A 21,056-nucleotide genomic window follows, 5' to 3' on the forward strand; every position below is an offset into this window, starting at 1 on the left:
GTGGTGGTGGTAAAGGCCAGTCTCGGTTTAAGGAAGTTTTGACCTGCAAACGATTCCGGGTGAACAACGAACTGAATGGTCTGTGATTAACCTCTCGGACGGGGATGGGGAATAAGATCAAAAAGGGAAAGCATTTTTTTCACCAAATCCCTCTTCGAGAGCTTGCTCTAGGGTTACGAACTGAAAGGAAAATGGAACAGTGGCAACTGCATGTCGCTTTTGGGTAACTAAAGGAGCCGGAAACGGAAAGCAAACGGATCATGCCAAAACTTTGCGGTAAACTGAGTAAAGTAGGTAAAATAGTATATATATATTACTTCACTCAAACTTTGATCAGAAGTTCAAAAGTGGATATAAACAATTTGCAAATGACACGAGAATGAGGAACGAGGAGATGTCCTTGGTGAACTGTTCATTTACGCTTTTGAGTATATTCTTGGTTTGCAAACACGTGGCAAACATGTTGGCTGACAAAACCATACATTTTTTCACAGAATTTGAAAGTAAAAAAGAGTTTATTTCCTGAGAGTTTAAGAGCTTAGCAGAAGGAAAACTCTTTTCTATTTGTCAACCTACACAGCCCCATGACAGCTGCAAACTAGTAATTCGCATGAAATTTGCGCCAAACGAAATTGACTGTGACTCGCTACTACTTACTTTAACAGGACTGGAGCAATTTGTGCAGACACGACAACACGAGGGAGTTCCAGCCTATCCTCTAATAGAGAATGGAGCGTTGGGAGTCTGAAAACATGAAATGTATAGTAGAACGATCTCGAATTAAATTAGTTTTCTTGGTAAAGAAACGCAAGATTGCTGCTTGAGCCTATGCATGATAGCCCATCAAAAGATTCGTACCACAGAAAAATCATACAAAATAACTACTCTTAAGAAATGATATCAACCCCAACCCCCCCGCCCCCAACAAAAAAAAAGAGAGAAAGAAAAAGCACCCAGGCCAAAATTTTCCCCGAATTCGCACATGTGTGTCTACTCGCAGCCTAAAGAAATACAATGACTACAGTTTTCTACAAAGGCCAAGACATTACCAGTTAAGAAAATACAGGCAGTGAAAACTATGATGAGCTCCTGAATGGTAGAATAATCGCGAGGTAAAAGCAATTGGTTCATTCTCTTTTTTATCGTGGAAAGGATTACGCACTGAAAACACCCTAAACAAGAAACTGAATAACTCTCCCACGACGGACGGGACGATATTTAAACGACAAATATCCGTCTACAAATTATGTAATCCGCCTGGCTGATAGGAGACAGCAGTCTAGCCGTTGTGAGGTTTAGTGCGGTAACTTGTGAACATACGCAAAAGGACGGCGAGAGAAAGAAGACGGCAAACCTTGTGTGACAAGCGTGACATAATCATTTTTGAAATAATTTCCCTCAAACTTCACCTTCGTTAAAAAAGGATCTTTCGCTAAGGACCCTAAAACAGTATTTTAAGTAAAGATCATGGCAAAACTCTTAAGTAACAGCCCTGTCACGTTTGTCACACGCGCAAACGTTTTGTCGTCCTATTCTTTCTGCCGTCCTGTCGCGTTTGCTTACTACTATCGCGCTTTTGGAATTTTGTCAGATGAATAGTTTGACATTCCTTACTTGTCTATAGTATCCCCCTGTCCTGCTTCAGGCCTCATAATAAAGCTGAACAGAGGTCTGTATTCTGGCTCCAGAAATGCGTCAGCTGAGGACTGCAGACCCAAATTCACCCTGTCTCCACTGCTTGTTTTTCCTGGTGACGAGAAATTTAAAATCAGGTAACAAAGATTACGTTTAAGCTACAGTAAAACGGGCAACAAAAAACGTGCAGCTTGTTTTCAGTGCAACATTGCTGCAAAACGAGTTAAAATAACGATGTTGCGCGTGTTACCAACCACAAAAAAAAACCCTTGCGACCTTATTTGTTGCAAGACAGATTAAAACGGAATCCTTCAGGAAATTAAGTAATTTTAATTTTCAGTGGACAAAAAACTTGTACCAGAATAATGAAAAGCATACTGCATTCTCTTTTTCATTTTTCAAGGGCTAAAGATATAATTAGTTATCTGTAATAACACCAAAGAAAAATTCTTAAGGGAGCCCGAGAAAATAAATGTCAAATTTCACGAAATGACATCTTACACGTGAAATTTTCAGAATTTTACTTGTGTTTTCACAATTCTTTTGAAATTTGACATTTATTTTCTCGGGACCCTATAAGAAATTTTCTTTGGTGGTATTACAGATAACTAATTACATCTATAGCCCTTGAAAAAATGTAAAAAATATTGCAATATTCTTTAAATTATTCTGATACAAGGTGTTCGTCCACTGAAAATTAAAATTACTCAATTTCCTGGTGGATTCCGTCTTTAAACGTGGGTGGAAAACGCGCAACAGCGCCATTCAAATCGTTTTGCAGCAATTTTGCAAAACAAGTTGCACCAAATTTCCTGTTGCCCTCTTTACCTTTACCGCAGTCTGCTACACAGCCGTTTTTAGTGTCGTCACGCAACGCTCCTCCCCAGTGGGGAGGAGCATTGCGTGACGACACTAAAAACGGCTGTGTAGCAGACTAGCTTTACTGTACCTTTAGAGAACATCGAACCTAAAAGTACAACTCCCCGGATGTTGAAATGTTTGAAAGCGCTATCTACCAGATAATTCACTACCCAGCAGATAACTTATTGAGGAAACCAATTGCGCTCAGATCTGCTGGATAGAGATTTCGGATCAGTTTAAGTTTCTTGGAAACTGCCCACCTAACCTCCCCTAACTCAACGTTAACATTTGCTTCTCATTCTCTAGTGGATAGCGTTACCACTTTTTGTTTTGAACAACTAGGGCCAAGCTTCAGTTGTTCAAAAGTTAAATAGAGCTATCCACCGGATACTTTGAATAAATATTAGGAAAATCGATTGCGTTATCCACTGGATAGAGATTTATCCGGCGAATAGCGTTAGACAGCGTTGTTCCCTTACAAACAAATGGTACCAGAAGCTTTTTTACGACAGATATTTTTGAAAAAATGTTATTTATTAATGTTTAAGGAAAATGATTTTAAAGTACTACGGAAATTCCTTCTGTTTTGATTTTACCTCGACCTCACCTTTAACAGCCCATGAAGTGCACAAAGCTGCCGCCAGGCACGGCAGGTCAAGTAGGGTATGAAACATCTAAAAGACACAAACAAAAAACAACGATTTTATTTTTTTTTCCTTGGGTGATGAAAAACCAACCCAAAGTTACTACAACACATTTAGAACTCAAAAATACGAAGCATAATTTAAACTAGACCCAGTCAAAGCCTTCAGCATTCTCCAATCCCGGGAAACGCGTGTTGTCTATAGGTTTGCGTCGCTCACTGATGCCGCGTTCATGCCGGCAATCTACGTCAATTGTGAAGAGTCTGGTCCATAGCCTCAGAAAACATCCGACACTGATTTCACGACGCCACAATTGGTTTCCCCGCGAAATGACGTCTGAGGAACGACTGCTGAAATTCCATGCTGATGATGTGTCAGATGACTATCCAGATCTGGGTAGTGCTTCTGATTGGTCGCCACGACCAACCAATCAGAAGCCCAGCCCAGATTTGCGTAGTGACACTTCATCAGTATAAAATTTCTACATTCGTTCCTCAGAAGTCATTTCGCGGAGCTTCGCGGGGAAACTAGTGATGGGGTCGCAAAATGTTCCCGACTGTTTTTTAAGGCTATCTGGTCCACGGCTCGGCAGCTAGTGCAAGTGCAACCCCTCACTGTCAACTTTGCACGCAGCTCTTCATGCATATGTGTTTTATAAATAAACGAAATAAATCGGACTAATCGTGCTAGTAAGGCTCAAAACTTTATTTCCTATAAGAAAGCCATTTAACTACTTTATACTTACTACCCCCATTCTCTCTGTACAATTCTTAACAGTCTCGTGTTACGAATACTTGGGTTAGCTCAAAAAAAGGTGAGTCAAAACTAGACCGAACGTAACTAGTGTCCGTTGTATGATCAATGACAGGCTTAACTTCTAACTTAAAAGTATAAAAATCGATGATAGGGTATTGCTGAAAGAAGACACTACAATTAACACGATACACTTCGTTTCATTTTTTTTTTTCTTAAAAGAAGGTTCAGATATCACCAACAACTTTAAGAGAATGTTCTACGGCAACATCTGCATGATCCTCAAAACTTGCTCAGGCAAACTCTTCAGTTCGGGGAACACATCATATTCAGCGTCGTAAGGATCATCATCAGAATCTGAATCCGTGTAATCAAAAACATCGCCAGCCTCCTCAGCTGATACAGGCAAACTCTTCAGTTCGGTGAACAAATCGGGAAACAAATCATATTCAGCATCGTAAGTGTCATCATCATCATCATCAGTATCTGAATCCGTGTAATCAGAAACATCACTAACTGACTCCTCTTGTACTCTGGACGGTTCCGCACCACAATCAGCAAGATCTGTAGATTTGGCAATTGAGAGTTGCTCCAAGAGAGACGCGAGTTCGGCAAGAGAATATGCAGCCAATAACATTTCCTGCTTGTGGTTCATTGTCTCTTCAAATGAATGTTCGTTTACAAAAGCGAACGGAAGGGGACGTTTACCGCTCATCATCTTTTTAACATTAACTGGCTCTTGCTGAACAGCTTTCCTCTTCTTTGACAGTCCAAAAGAGCTGGATGAAACAGGCTTTATTTTCGCTTCTGATGACTGCAGACTCCGCCTTTCGACATTTGCATCCAATTGTCGTTGTTTTCTAAACTTCTTTTTCTTGCGGCGGCGGGCATCTTTCCGTGAACTCCATCTTTCTGATACCTTACCCTGTTTGCGTTCTGCAACCTTTGCATACCGTCGCATCTTTACAGTTGGGTTAACTAGCCCATTTCCCACGGACGCATTGGCAGTATCGGCGTGATTTCTTTTACTTGCGCTGACTGGTGTAATTTCTTTAACCGTATTTTTGCAGTGAACTTCCTTTCCGCTTAACGGTCCAGATTTCTTCAGGTCTGTCATACGGTCTTTGGTTATTTGCTGACATAAATCTTTCTCACAGGCACCAAGCGGGGCGAAGTCACGACTTTTCCGTTCACTTCTTGTATTTGAATAAGCAGATAGTTGACTTTCAAGAAAAATGTTTTTTGGAGAACACTCTTCATATGACAGGGAAGCGGAAATCATCGAAAATCCTTTCCAGGTCTTCACTGGAAGAGGAAAGTGGTTGTTTTTCTTCCTGCTCTGGACACACACAATATAGTCCTTTCCTTTTATAAATCCTTCAAATAGACGTCCTTCGTCCCATACGGGTGAATTTTTGTCTGCGTGATACTCGCCAAATACATCACACTCCTGTTGAATCTTTCTCGCCATGCTTTCCACTGCTTTCACAACACTTAACGCAACACAACGAAACAACATGGCGATAACAGTCACTTGGAAGAAACAACTCAAAACAAATCTCTGTACTTCCATCTTTGACGCTAACCGTCTCAAACCATCTGAGGAGAGCTGTCTTTTCTCTAGCAAATCGTCTATGACGATTTTCTGTTTGGTTTGTGGCGTCATGCATAGAACAGCTCGCGGCTCATAAATTCGATTCCGCGCGCTAGTTTGCTAGTAACCTGAGATCAGGGCCGAGTTGTTCAAAGCTGGGTTAAGATAACCCAGGATTAGTGCAAAACTTCAATTCAGACTTGAAAGCTTAAAAAGCATATTCGGTTAAATTCTCTTTATCTACAATATGATGACTGGATGATCTTAAAGGAGTAGAGAAAATTATCCGAGAAAATGCTTTCGAATAAAAGGCAAAGAAACCCGGCTTAAAATTTAACCTCGGGTTAGCGCTAATCGGCCTTCGAACAACTGGGCCCAGGCCGAATATTAGCGGTAATTTCGAGTAATTGCTTACATGGTTCGCACTAACTTACTATTGCCCACCTGAATATTTATTTACCAAATGGAGCGAAAAAAAGCTGACCGAAGGTTGCGATTTGTAAAAAATTACTGAGTTTAAGAAGTGCATTCGAACATTCGCCTGTTTAGAGTTAACGCATACAAAGGGAAGTAACACCTCAAAAGTGACAAATGGAAAATCTCACTTTATCCGTGAACAGGAATTTTTAGTTATATTCAAGGACTTCTTGTTGTTTCTTAATTTTAGCATTGCCAAATTTTATTACATGGTTAAAGAATATCCGTTTTTTGATTGGGCGCACAAAGCTTTATTCAGTTTTATTTCCTTTACGTCAGAAAGCACGCATTGGAACAATGTTTTCCTAAACACGTTTACTCTGTTGTAAGGAGTCTGTCACACTGTAAGGAGCTAGCGGAGAACTTGAGAGATTTGGAGTTCTTATAACCCCCAGCAGAGTCAAAATCAGACGTAATTCACGCTTGTAAATTCCCTAGTTCGTTTTCCCTTCTTTTCTCTTGCACGGAGCAGAACAAGGAAGAAGGAAGAGTTAGATTTCGTCTGACGTTGGCAAATTTAAGTCGGACGTTGTTCGACGGTTAACTGTTCTTTATAGTTCTGCTCCACTGAACACAGAAATTTTGCTGTTTGTATGTGATGATGTACCCTGAGAGCAGTGGTTTCTCCAGCCCGTACGCTTCGCTACGAAGCAAGAGAACCCACTGCGTTCCTTCTTTGATCGAGCCGCTGTCCAGCGCCATGGACGAATAAATTGACTTTGAACAGGTAAAAGTTGTTTAAGGCTTTCGCGAATTTACTCACGCCGATAATTGCTGCGTTAAGTCGAGCCTGCTGCGAATTTGCGCTCTGTCGATCAGTCTTTATCGTGATTATTCCTACCCACGTACTTTGTCAAATGTACGCGAACCAAACTGGAGTTGAATTCCTAGGGACCACATCCAAATTCAGAAAGAGAGAGAATATTTTGTCACTACTTGTGACGGCTAAGAAATGCACAAAAAAGCGTGATGCACGAGCAAAGTGGTTGTTTGCTTATTAAACCTACAAGTCTTTTTGACGTTCTCGTTGCCGTCGCGTCGTTGGATCTTAAAGTCCCTGACTTAAATCCTGCGAAACGAGAGGAAGTGTAGACTTGCCAGAAGTCTACTGCGTGAGCGCCAGCGACGTAAGTCGCGAATCGACTTGTTCCGTCTGCAGAAGATTTTGTTTGATGTTGGCGCGAACAAATGGTTCGTGGAAGTAAGTTTGACAGCCATTTGACAGCCTGCTGAAATAAACACATCTCAATGACCACCTAGTCAGAAGAAACCGGAAACGGGTTTTGGGAAAGTCTTGAGGAAGTGCTGTCATTTGACGTTTTAGCGTAGGTGTCACGTGGACGCGCATGCTATATGGAAAAGCAAAGGGTTGCTCACAGTGGTTTTTTCTCCCTTCTTTAATAGCGTAGCGTCCGGCCTGGAGAAACCACTGCTTGCAGGGTAGTGATGGTGTTGATAGAAAAACTGAACACAATGTAATACCTCTATCACAGTGTCTTTGTTCAACATGGTGGGTAACATGTCCATAAATTCTTTGACGTACGTCCGTGGATGCCACGCTAGTATCTGAAAGCACATTAAACAGAAAACAAATGTCCAGAGGTATCCATGTATTCAAAAAACGGATTGATTACAAGCAGAAACCAATTTTATAAAGGCCAGTGAGCGTGCAATACTAAGATGCAGTCTGTATTAGGTGAGTCGAGTTAACTACGTACAAAATTCACATTTAAAGGAGCTATGTCATCGATTTTAACAAAATTCTAACAGTAGCGACTGCCACCAAATTGAGTGAAACATAAAAAATAATCGCTGAAAAAATTAAAAGAAGTCCTAAATAACACAGCTAAGACAAATGTAGGTGCGGATGAACAAACTCGGAGAAGATTAAAACGGATTGAAATCATGGGTTTTAATGAATAAATAGTAACAGATATTTTGGAGTAAATTAACTTTTATTGGTCCTTCTCAGTACATGTATACTTGAATGGCCACATTTTAAGATTCACTAGGAAACTGGTGAACTATTTTGTATCAGATGCATGCAATACTCACCTTTAACAAATTTGGATAGTATTTTGAAAGAATAGTAGTTGAAAAGCATAGTTTCTCCAAGTTTTCCACACAAAAGAAAATAATATCAAAAGCAAGGGAAGTGCTGTAAAGAGAGAAAAAACAACCTTATTTAAGTGTCAATGTTTCTAACATGAAATTACTAAATGAGGACACTGCTTTTGTGTCTTCTTCTGAAGAAAGGGACGGCCTTTTGTACGTGATCATCCGAGCCACGCGAAGGTTCAGCACCGAAGTATCGATGTCGCAATAAAAACTGCTCTTTAACACACCAATACATGTATTTTTTTGAGAACGGAAAGATGAATGTGACCAAGGGTGGTCAAGATGGCCAAGATCGCCAAGTTCGTTAAACCGAGATTAAATAAATATAAAAAGGAATAAATACACAACGGACTTTTTATCTGATTTGCGGGACAAACGCGGGAAACCCCGATCATGCAAGATACACTAAAAATTAAAAAGATCTGTTTCAGCCCCAAAGTGCCAATTCAGCGACGCTGCAGGCCAAAGTCTGATGCAGCCCCTTCTGGAGCCATTTGAGCAGAATTAAGGCCAACACAGCTCAATCAAAAGGCCAGCCAATGCTAAAGGCCTATTTCAGCGCTTGGGACCAAATCAGCCCTAGGTAATTGCACTTTATTGGCCCTGATGTAAGGGAGCCAAATTAGACTCAAATATAGGACTGTATTTTACGCACCGAAACGGCCCTATTTTTAGGGCTAAAACAGATCTTTCTGTTTTACAGTGAAAGATTTTGAACTGATCTTCCATAGGCGAAGCAAAGCTTTCTCTCGATGATTGCTACATAACTACATGCAAAAAATCTCCTGGCCACACAATTACTATTATTCTTTAAATACAGGTTAGCCAACTTTGAAAGCTAATAGCTAGATTTGCGAAATGACAAGTGACAAAAAAAATAAACAATTACATACTTAGAATAATATGAACCCAGCACAGGACCAAGCAATGTCTTACAGGCAGGTTCAGGGTCGGACATAACTGTTTCACCTGCAAATCAATGAATTAATGATCAGTAATCTATGGAAAACTCTGTTACAAGCTAATGTGGAGAAAATATCGTCAGACTAACATGTTCAAAGTCATACTTTTTAAGGTAAGTACACGGGGGATCAGGGAAGAGCAAGACAAAGTTAGACATTCTAGTCCTAGAAGTATGCAGGATGTTTGTCACATGAATCTAGTTTAGTGGCCTTAGCTCCCACAAGTCTCCTGTGGCTCAGTGGTAGAGCATCTGGACTAGTAATTAGAAAGCCATAGGTTCGACACGGGAGCACTCGGTTTTTTTTTCCGAACTGCCTGTGACACTGACGGAAAAACATTCTTCTCAAAGTTACGTTTTTTTAATATGAATGTATACACTACTGCAGTTCTGTTCATGAGGATCTTAAACAGCATTACTGAAGAAGAAGGAATCATAAGGGTTATGCAATTCTTGGGCATTGAAGGATATATTCCATACATAATCAATGTAAAGCACTATGAAAGAGTAGCTAAATAGCGCTATATAAATTATTATTATTATAATTATTATAATTATAATAATAATAATAATAATAATAATAATTATTATTATTATTATTATTATTATTATTATTATTATTATTATTATTATTATTATTATTATTATTATATGGATCTGACTCAAAGTCAGAGAGTCCCAAGAAAGCATACAACTCTAACGACCGTCAAATTTTCTGACAGAATAGCCTGATTTTCAGATGTTCCAAGGTCACTCATTGTAAAGGGAGTTTAATCAAGCGACCTCAGTGCATCTCATGATCAAGCTTTAGATAGAACCAAGTAAAGTGTCTGCATCAGAGGTGTCCACATTGCTGCTAAAAATCGTTTTCAGGTTAAACCAGAATTTCCTTTGTCTTGTATAGATAATTAGGGCCAAGAAACAAAGAAAACTCTGAATAAAATTATTGTGAATACTGGTTTAACCTGAGAATGGTTTTTACCAGAAGCAGTTAACCCCGCTCTGTTTTTCCCTACAACTTCCATATTGCACATTTACAACTGTATGAAGTTTTGTATCTTTAGGACGAACAGAACTGTCAAAAACATAGAGGTGTTGGAAAGAGAGCACTGGAAATTTAACTATGTATTTAGCATTATACATGACTTAGTAAATGTACTAAGTATATGGCTAGCTCAGCAACTAAGTTAATAAACTAAAATCAAGGGACTGATGCATCTTACAGGTAGCTGTCGCCCATGGCCAGGGTTGATGATTTTCTTTGAGAACAAGCAAGAAAATGTTTAGCTCCAAACCAAATAAACTGGCAAAATAATATAACTGAAGCAAAAGCCAATGTTCTACAATATACTCACCATGATTGAGGAAAAATTGAACTAGAGGGATTAGGACCCGCTTCCATTTACTGATGTCAGAGGTGACTCGAGCGTACATTCTCCTGATAATCTCAATAAGTTTAGGTACTAAGGACTTGTCTGTGGAGCACAGAGTGTCCAAGATGTAGATAGCTTCAACAAGACACTGAAAAAATAAATCCTGATTAGAAACATTTTTTAAAAAAATCAAAATCGGCATTGATGACAATAGAGGGAAGCAAAGTGATTGTAGCTCTTACAGAATCTACAGCATCCACTGTTCATTAATTATTAAGGATAAAAAGGGAGCCTCTTACAAAATAACAATCTTGTTTAGCTGTTGTTGCCTCAACACCCAGAGTGCAAAGAAAGTAGTGTCCGATAATCTAGGGCTAGTGGATTTTGCTATCGGGCTAGTGAATTATGTTCTTAACTTGCCCGATGGGGAAGTGATGTTTTTTGAGGAATTCAACTTACAGAAGAACTGCAAAATCAATTCCGGTCATCAAAAAGTTTTTTGGGCTAGTTGAAATGACATTTGGGCTAGTATATGCTAGCTTCAGTTTGGCCGAATGGCAAGCTGTAAAAATGACTTTCTTTGCACCCTGAACACCATAGCAATGTAAAACAATGTCAAATATTAATTGTTTATGTTTAAAAACTTACAGCCTCAATTAAGATGGCATCTTGTTGTTTACTTGGTTCTGTGAAAAAATGACACCATTAATATAAAGACTTGTGCATTTGAGGATGACTGGTTAGTTACAATAAATGTAAAAAAGATGTTTTAAAGGCCTATCAGATGACTTAAAAGCTGTGTGTATATACTTAACCTAAGCCTAATTCATGAATAATTAGGGCTAGTAGACATACAGCTGTTGGAATTTGAGAATCAACATAGGTTAAAAAATTTTAACCTGAATTTGATTTTAACCTGTAACATCTCCTTGTCCCTTGAATTATTATTTTATTGTTCAAACAAACCTGCATGCATAACTAGCTACAAAAGCCACCCTAAGACTGAAATTTTATTTTAACAACATTGTGTAAATTAATAAGAGAGCATTAGTTGATCCTGTCACAAGGAGCCTGAGGGATAATAAAATACATACACTGCGATTTGTTGGGTTTTACTTTTATTGTTGGTAAAGATTTCAGCTTAGCTTTGAGGAAAGTCTGAACTGTTTCACATGCCATGCAAACTTACTTCTTTCGCTTTGTTCCAGCAGTCTCAAGCAGTACTCACAAGCTCTCTCCTTCAGCTCCTGTTGCCCAGTTTTCGTACCATGTAGGCTTGATGGAAACAGTTTAGAGAAACTTAACATAGAATGACTTCTCTGACTCTTTGGCATTTTCAGTGACTTAATCTTGGCTCCAGTCTCCTCAGCATCAAGAGGAAAACTCAGTGGAGTCTCTGGCCTGGACTCACTGTCACTGGACAATGATTCCTTATCAGATTTGTCAGGTGATCTTCCTAAATATGGAGATTGGGACGAAGACTGGTTGCCTATCACTTGTGGAGAAGAACGCAAAACAGGGACAGTAAACCCTGCAGATGATTGTGACCCAATGGAAACATTATCCATGCTTGACTGGATGTCATGAGAAGATGAATCAGATAAATGAGTGGATTGGCTAAGATTCTCTGCAGAACCTGTATTTGAGGGACTTGTAAAAATCAGTGGTGAATGGGGACTTCTTGGTGAAGAAGATGCTGCTGTTATACTTGTAAATGAAAGGTGTTGGAGCCAAGATCTGAGCATGGAAAAGCTGTGGATGTTCAAAACTTGATCGGGAAAAAAGTACTGGGCTGTGAAATAAAACAAGGGAGAATAATCAGTGAAAATGTATCACCCACCTCTTGAAGCCAACCAAGTCCTCCTGAATATCAAACTTGAAATTAATAATTAGTAAGTAAAACAGCTTGAAAAATTTAATAGTCAAGATTCACATATCCATGCCAGGTCACTTACCAATACTTAAAACAGTGAAGAAATATCTTGATGACGTTCCATCTACTTCGGCAACCAGCTGGTACTGTAAGAAAAAAAACATTATTATTAACTAACAGGTACTGGTAATCACACACTACTTATACTGTGTAGTGCATACATAGCTGCAAATCTCAGTGTGACCCAACACAGATACAGCAACTTTACAAGTTTAGGATGATGTGATTAGTGGCTTGAAATGGTTGCACTGGCAGAGATTATTGTTCTGGAATGAGAATACCTAGTATTTTTCGGTAAGTGTAGATTTAAGGAAATATTTTACAGTCAAACAAGGAGAGGCATAGCCAAATTGATTACCTATATCTGAATGCTGCATACCTGTAATTATGAGTCATTGCTACTACTGCTAGTATGAAAATTATTCAAATCTGTATTTTTGGCACATGCATAAAGAGCATTGAATTTTAGACTACAACTTCTGACATTTGATCAGACTATGGAATGGGATGTTTAAAACTCTAATCAAGACATTTATATTATTCAATTAATGTAGAAAACTTAGCCAATTTTAATTGCAATTACCTCAGATTTTTTGTAAATAAGGATGTGTCTAGTACCTTTAAACTGTCAGCAATAGTCTACCAGGCAACACTACTATGGAAACAATTCTATATGAACCTTTAAATTGGACCTGCACGGCATTTCCCAGTGGCTGGCACATCAATGGACTCGCAATCTGGGAGTCTTAGGTATAAGTCTTACTCTGATCACTAGAACAGATTGTTTCTTGCCAGTCCCAAGTTTAACTAAAGGTATGATAAAAGAGGCGACAAAACTGTCCAAATTGTTTTGCAACATTCCTGCAGAATGAGTTGAAAAGCAATGCTAAGCATTTTGCCACCTCAGAATCAAATCTGAATTGCAACAAACATACAGTGTAGTTAAGTGAAAAATTGTTGCAGAAAGTAGAGAGTAGTTCTACTTTTTGCAATTACATCTGAGCATGTCGGTTGCACCCATGCAACCTTCTTTAATTACAGCAAGTGATGTAACTCATATATTATATGGAGAGACTTCCACATAATTTTATCCAATCAGAAGTCAGTATTCACAGTCTGCAACAGCCTGATTTAAAGCAGGGGCACTCTGGTGGCCAGGCGGGAAAAGGAAAGAGAGCTCGCAACTGCGTCTCTGGGATTTGAGATTACATTAGTAATGATGTCATAACCCTTGGCAAGTTTAAGTGCACACCTGTTTTCACTTCGGGCTGATTGGCGGAAATCTGACAGCTCTCTTACAGGGAGCCAGGGGGGGATTGGAGGTCGAATTCAAATTCCAGAGATGTAGTTGCAAGCTCCCCTTCCTTCTCCCGCCCCGCCGCCAGAGCACCCTGGAAAGCTGCTTGCTCGCAGGATAAGTGCAATAATTATAGTTTATAGTTTTCTAAAGTAAAGAGACTTAGCTCCTTACCCCCTTACTCTTCCCTCCTCCAAATAACTGCCTTTGATGAGGATTGGGTGCTGACACGGTGCTTGCATTTTTTAGCCAGTTAGCCATCTGCCGACTAACTCCACCAGCATCATCTACACAAAGATCATTTGGTGCAAAATAATGTTTCTGTAATATTATTGAATTAGGGCTATCTGAATTAACTGTGCAACATTGGATGGAATTTTAGTGAGGATTTCTTGAGAGTATATAGCCATGGCAAGGGCTCCATGCTGCTAATGGTAGTTACACTGTAAGAAAATAAATCCAGGGTTTGAGCCAGGCCGTGCCATTGCGCCAATCCCGCACTGCGATAGACCTTGTCACGGTTTTCAACGCCATCTTGACGAGTAGGCAAATGCTTGAGAAATTACAGTGTTTGTATGAGAATCTAATGTCGAATAATTTCCGTAAAACGGCTGTTCTGAAAAAAATATCAATTGTAAACTAAAGCTACAAGGCAAAGGATTGTCCTAAAAAAATTTGGGGCGTACCTGTGCTTAAATTTCTCCAGAGGCTTGCTTTAGATTTTCCATATATTTGTCTGTAATTTTCCCGGGACTTTCTTACAGACAAATGTATAGAAAATTTTAAAAAGTGGTTCTAGGTCTTCTAGTGCATGTAACGCCCTCAAATTTTTTCAGGAGAATACTTAGGAGTGAAGCTTTAGTTTACAAATCATATTTTTTTCAGAACAGCTGTTCCACGGAAATTATTCGACATTAGATTCTCATACAAACACTGTAATTTCTCACGCGTTTACCTACTCGTCAAGATGGCGTCGAAAACCGTGACAAGGTCTATTGCAATTGTCCCTTTAAAAAACGGCCAAGGGGACAATTTGTCCCCTTCAAAATTTAGGGAAAAAACTCGAAAGGAAGCACACACGAAGAGATTTATCTCAGTACAGAAATTGCAAGCTGAAACAGAATGTGGAAGGTATATTTTATCGCACCTATAAAGTTCATTCCAAAGTTACGTTTCAGTCACGCTCTACTGCTATTTTTGTCGGAAATCTAATACAGGGCTTCTGATTCTTCGCGCGGTCGCGGAGCCGCGAAGTTCACAAAAAACACGAAAAATACCACGAAATTCGGTAGAAATCTTTTCAAATACATGTCTGTACAACCTATTTGAAACTTATTTCAGCTATAGGGGCTATAGAGTACTAAAGTGTGACGTCATAAAAATGAAATTTCTGAAATTATGGGATTTGTCAGGATATTCTGAAAGAACAATGTCCAAGAGGCGTACTTGCTAAATTTTTTTTGGGTCGACCCAAAAAAAAATTAGAAGGGTTTGTATGGAGTTTTCTGAGTATAACTGGGCTACGATCTCAGAGACAATTTGCCCTCAAATGCTCATTTTTGGCAAGTAGTCCTCTTGGACATTGTTCTTTCAGAATATCCTGACAAATCCCAAAATTTCAGAAATTTCATTTTTATGACGTCATCACTTTAGTACTCTATTTACTTGCCGTAAACTTGCAAATTTATCTCGGAACTTCGTCATTGAAAGGTGCAAACAGATTATGTTGCGAAAAACTGGGCACTAGCCATGATGTTAAAGGCTTTGCCATTGGTTCATTTCTGGAGCGTATTGTTGTTGAAAGAGCAAATGATGACCTCTGTTAGAAAAACGTTAAAAAGGCTGGTCTGATCAGCACAAAACCGATCGATTTCTAGCTTAATCTGCCTTGAAAATAACCACAAAATCGGCCGTTTTTTACCGATTGCTTTTCGGTGAAGTTTGCCCCAACAACTCCCGCGAAATCGGCCGATTTTTCCGCGAATTTGTCCCTACAAATCCCGCGAAATTTGACTTTTTCTTCCGAGACCTATCAGAAGCCCTGCTAACAAGACAAACCCCTTTGCATCAGCCAAAGTGTACAAATTTCTGTCCCCCTAAAAATGAAAATGTCCCCCAAAATTTTAGCCAAGGGGACAAATTGTTCCCCAGTGATCAAATCCTAGCTCAAACCCTGTAAATCCTTATCATGACAGCACAGTATTTACATGATTTCATTGCATTGAGCAAAGCTGCCTTTCATAAACCCAAGTAACTGATGTGACATCAATAGACCCTTCCATGGTTGATGAAAACCAGTTACCAAATTTCCATTGACACTGCTGGAAAGAACGCCTTAAAATTAGGAAACCTACCAAGTTAAAAGCCACCAAATTAGAAATGAGTGAAGATTTTGTTCCACAAAGTTGAGAAACTTTTTTGGGGAGTTATATCTTTGTTAGTTTTCAACAAATCACATTCAAACTTGGTATCTTTACTAATTTGAAGGGATGTACCAGCCACTTACTGGTCCCACGTAAAAGTTGCAAAAACCATGGAAGGTTTAAATACCTTGTGATATTATGTTATCATCCACATGCATCAGCAACTGCAAAGACCCAAGTGATAGTGTCTGTAGCTCCAGAGGAACCCCAGGTTTCGTCAACCACCTGAAGAACCAAATTATCCTTAGGTCTTTTATAGGAAGACATAATCAGAAACAAAAAGACTGTACAGACCATACTATACATAATGCAGACCTAGAGATTCATTAAATTACCTTACTCTATATTTTTACATTGAAATAATTGCCAAACAAATGGCTGGTATAATCATTACGGTAATCATAATTATGTGTATAATATTTAACATAATACATACATGAATGAGTAGACTAAAGAGAAATGTAGAAAATGAATGAATTTCAAAATAATGATAATTCCTAAATTCCGATGATGAAAAGCCAAACTTTTGTTCTGAAAATGAGTTTTATTTGCATGGGAATGAAATCATTTGCATATCAATGGCTATGGAACAAAGGCTTAAGTGTGGCAACTCAGAAACACAGGCCTATTTAGTACATGTATATAATCATAATTACAGACTAATATTACGTACTGAACAAGTTGTGGGGCATGCTTTGACCAGTAGCCTCTATCTTGACCCTGAAAATAAATAAAATAAATAAATAAATAAAAGACCAAAGTGGTGCAATGTTTGACCACGCAACCATTATGTAGCACACAATTTTTGGCTTCCTATGCTCCATGGATTTGTGAACGCTGAAGGATTGATGCATGCATAAGCACTGTGCCACCATGCAACCAAAAAAGTGAAGTCACACAGTGCTACATGACCTCGAATCGGTTCATATGGATTTGCTTGTTGTTACTCCTGAAAACTTCATTAAGTGTGTGATTTATTTTAATTACCTGGTACATACAAATTACAAAATAAAGTTGAAACTAACATGTTTCACTTTATGAGAGCAAATTCCACCTGCAAAATTAACCTGGGTGGAGACACACAATACAGTGCCTTGCTTTGCTTAAATAAAGGAAACAACAACAAAAAAAAGAGATGAACACTTCCAAATCTATCAAAGAACAACACCTCTGTAAAACATTCAAGTGATGCTGTGAATAAAATGGCAAAGATCAAAACACCAGTTTATTAAAAGCAAAAGCACAACCACACCTACCTGTACCCAAGATAGCGGTAGGATTATTGGAATACACCTCTGTTCTATGGGTGGATCCAAACTTGCAATAACAAGCTGGCTGGTGGGAGTTATCTCACGTAAGATGGCAGCACACAGAAGACGCAACCTTTTAGAGCCTTGCTCAGGTTCACTGGCAACATTTTTCAGTTCATCAACCAATTGAGTTGGTAAACTGGCATAAATGGAAAGAGTAACTAATTAATTACATCATAGAAATGAGTGCATAAATTGAATGTGTGTTGTTGGTTTTGTTGCTGTTTTAGCACTGAATTGATCATGGAAGCCTTCTCAGGGCTGTCATTAAGAGCCGGGTGCCAGGGATTTCCCCCAGCTACTATGAATTCATGTGCCCCCCGGCTACTTTCATTGGAAAATAGAAGAAAAATGGAACCAAAATAAAGCCCTAGCTGTTTATAAATCCCTGCCTATTTGTTATATTTACCCAGTATCTTGCAATCTTAGTTATAACCCTGCCTTCTACACAGGTAATTTTAGGGGTGTCATAAATGTTCCCATCATTTGCCCAAGGAGGGATTAAATTACGACTCTCCTAAAAATACTAGTTTGGAAGGCTTAATAACTACACTCAGATTGTAGCCTTTGGAAAGAAATATCCATTTCAGGGTGGGAACATCTGGTCTGATCTTTGCTCTGCTCAGGAGAGTCCTACTCTATATGAAGGCCCCTTTAATTTCCTGTGGCTCGCTAAAGGAATGGCCTTCACGAGAGGATGTTCCAGTTTTTACCTGCACCCATGCCCCTACCCTCGTTAAGATGGTTGGAAATTATCCAAAGCCATATGTTTTTGTCAGAGCCCTTCTCTGAGGAAAAATTTGAACCACCTGTTAAGAAACCTACCATACCTTGGTGGTGGTGGGTGGGGAGGGTTAGGGTTAGGGTTAACCATCTTTTTTTTTGTTAAGGCCCTTCGAAAAACTTGTTTGAAGAGTCAGATATTGTCGAGCTCTCTGAGGAAAAATGTGAACCACCTATTAAAAAACCTACCATACCTTGGTGGTGGTGGTGGTGGTAGTGGTGGTGGGGGGGTGGGGGGGGGGGGTGAGAGTAGAAAGTGAAATGTCCTGATTGGAAAAGATATCAGGTATTTGTAGCAGGGGCCTTGACTGGTCTCAGGGAGCGAGGAGTAAGGGGAAGTCCCTTCTCAGGGGGATGAAATCAGGTACAACTGGTTTTCTAGTTTGATACATCATTAGCGAACTTCTTTTCGACCAAACATTTTCCTTAATTTCTTTGTTACATCTGTTGCACAGCAATAGATTCCAAGGCCGGACGGACAGTTCACGATCAGGGCAGCTGATCAAAATACATGCATGGTGATTACACTCACGTAACAATAATGCTGGTCTGGTTCTTTTCTTCTACGCTATTAAACCGTGTATCATTCACCTAAGGCAACATACCTTCTTCTCTGTCTTGTTGCTGCTAATAACAAAAACAATCGCCTTAAAACATTTGTACACTCGAAACCACGATCACGACTTTGTAAAATTCCCAGAACTTTGGTGCAGAAGTCCTTGAACTCTGGTTCCTGTAAAAGCCTGAGGATAAAAAGAATACCCCATATAATTTTAGAGATCTTGAAGTACACGAAAATCCAGGCTTAAATGGAGAAGTTCTTGTTTACCTAGCTTGCTTTATCACTGTTGAAGGATCAGCTGAATGATCCGCCATTTTAAAATGCACGATACACTTTATAAGCACATACATGACGTAGTTAGAGAAAACTGAAACTTGAGTGCTCGATCTTGTGCACTCCTGGATCGGTAATAAAAATCCTAAATTTTATCTGAAAAGAAGACAAAAACTTTTTTTCCGTTAGGATCGGTAATATAATTGTTGATTTACTTGTAATTCATCATACTGACCGGTCACCTTCCCTACAATTTTATATGTCCCTAGGTCTTCGAAATCCTAGCCTTGCATCCTTGCCCACTATCCCGTCTGTAACTTGTCCGGAGACGTTTTCCCCCTTTTTTGTTTTATCTTTCTTTCAGCACCTCAGCCGTTTTTAATGAGGCGGGGAAAAGGTTTTAGTCTTTTAGAAGAAACTACACGGCTCCACCCTCAAGATATCAAGGGATTCAACTTCTTGATTGATTATTTGGTTGTGTATTATAAAGGACTAAGAAAAAGCGCAAGGCGTGAAAGATTTTGTCTAACGGTAGTCCAGAGTCTACTTAGTTTTTCCTCGATATATAGCGATGTTGAGATGCAGAGCCCTTCTTTTGGGTAAGACAATTGCGATCAAAGGATCTTTTTGAGTTAGAAATCTTCATACGGCTAATCGATTTTCTTGGTTAGAAGACTTGATAAAAAGTGTTACCCAGTGTTACCCTTTTTAATTTTTATTTAGAGATGTAAACCACGTGCGCATGCAAATGACTCGGAGACTCTGTCGGTCGATTATTTAACAGTCTTACTTCAGTTAATTAGGCCGCGGTTTAAGAAATCTTTGGGCGTACAGATCTCTACCTAAGTGGGTTATTTTAAGAAGAAAAACGCTTTTCTACAATCTTGGACAAAATAAAATGGAACAGCAAACCCCCATCCCCCCCAAATCAGGGATGAAGCCGCGCGAAGGGCAAAAACGAGCCATTTTCCAATCCTTGATTGGAAGGGGGGGAAGGAGGGGGGGTCTAGGTTTTCCATTTATTTTGTCCAAGATTGTAGTCTACGCTATATGGTTTCATGAACCTGCTCGCGATAAAAAGTGTTCGGATAAAAACGTTAAGAAAACTTAAAATAGCTTAGAACGCTGTTTTGTTAAACAATGGCTAAACTCAGTTTAAATAACCAGGGCCCCTCTGTGTTTTTATAAAAGTAGTCTATTCACCCCGAGGGGTACTCCCTTATAAGGGCTTAATGGGGACGTGCGGCCAGCCAGGGTATGTTTTTCGGGATTTTTGTCTTAAACAGGGTATCGAATTTATCACTTTTTGTCTTAATCAGGGTATCGATTTATCAATTTTTGTCTTAAACAGATAAACAGCAAAATTTTTACATGCTCTAATGTTAATTAATATTGACTTTCGTTGACTTTGGCATTGATACACAGGGTATGGTTTCGGGTTAAATGTCTTAAACAGGGTATCAAAAATCGGAATTCTGTCTTAAACTGGGTAGGAAAATCAGCGATATTTGTCTTAAACGGGGTCAGGGTATGAGGGGCCGCGCCGCACCTCCCCACCCAGGGATATATTGAGTACTCCCCCGGGCTATTCACTAAGGACTGCTTGGGTCATGGCTAACAATTTTGTTCCCTTCTATTCGTACTCCCCCTACCTCTCTTGTTTTTATTCCATATCATCAATTGAAAAGCATTTTAATCAACACATTTCATAAAATACCAATGTATCATTTCTCTTTAACACTACATGTATTCAGTTTAATAAAGAATAGAGCTGATATCGAATATTGTTTAATTTGACAAGAAAAACGCGCGAGTATTGAGGAAATGAAGTTTTTATCCATTTTAGTTTCGAAAATTGATTTTTTTTTTCATTTTCAGATTTGTTTTTTATCCACAAGCATTAGGTGAAATCGGTCTCTGAAAACGTATCGTTTCAAAGACTTTCTCCGGAATAGAGATTTTTGAACATGCCGTTAAATTTCCATATTGTCTTAAGGTGACTGAACACAGTTTTGGCAGTTTCTGAGTATATGTCATTTGCTAAATCATGGCAAGAGAA

General features: G+C 39.1%; 1 protein-coding gene across 1 annotated transcript in view; it reads right to left on the minus strand.

Annotated features, from left to right (window-relative positions):
* LOC140941000 (AP-5 complex subunit zeta-1-like) overlaps positions 1-19,039 on the minus strand; it is a 39,336-nt gene extending 20,297 nt beyond the window's left edge. Inside the window, exons 1-16 of the mRNA XM_073389953.1 lie at positions 18,992-19,039; positions 18,768-18,905; positions 17,326-17,518; positions 16,743-16,789; positions 16,197-16,294; positions 13,821-13,933; positions 12,372-12,435; positions 11,606-12,208; positions 11,065-11,102; positions 10,399-10,564; positions 8,976-9,051; positions 8,020-8,122; positions 7,447-7,530; positions 3,104-3,170; positions 1,615-1,747; positions 658-744 (exon numbers count right to left, since the gene is read on the minus strand). Of these exons, the coding sequence (XP_073246054.1) occupies positions 658-744; positions 1,615-1,747; positions 3,104-3,170; positions 7,447-7,530; positions 8,020-8,122; positions 8,976-9,051; positions 10,399-10,564; positions 11,065-11,102; positions 11,606-12,208; positions 12,372-12,435; positions 13,821-13,933; positions 16,197-16,294; positions 16,743-16,789; positions 17,326-17,518; positions 18,768-18,905; positions 18,992-19,038 (2,057 nt within the window). The 5' untranslated portion in view covers position 19,039. The remainder of the gene's footprint in view (positions 1-657; positions 745-1,614; positions 1,748-3,103; positions 3,171-7,446; positions 7,531-8,019; positions 8,123-8,975; positions 9,052-10,398; positions 10,565-11,064; positions 11,103-11,605; positions 12,209-12,371; positions 12,436-13,820; positions 13,934-16,196; positions 16,295-16,742; positions 16,790-17,325; positions 17,519-18,767; positions 18,906-18,991) is intronic.
* Between the last annotated feature and the right edge of the window lie 2,017 nt (positions 19,040-21,056).

Source organism: Porites lutea, chromosome 6 (assembly GCF_958299795.1).
Source record: "Porites lutea chromosome 6, jaPorLute2.1, whole genome shotgun sequence".
Lineage (NCBI taxonomy): Eukaryota > Metazoa > Cnidaria > Anthozoa > Scleractinia > Poritidae > Porites > Porites lutea.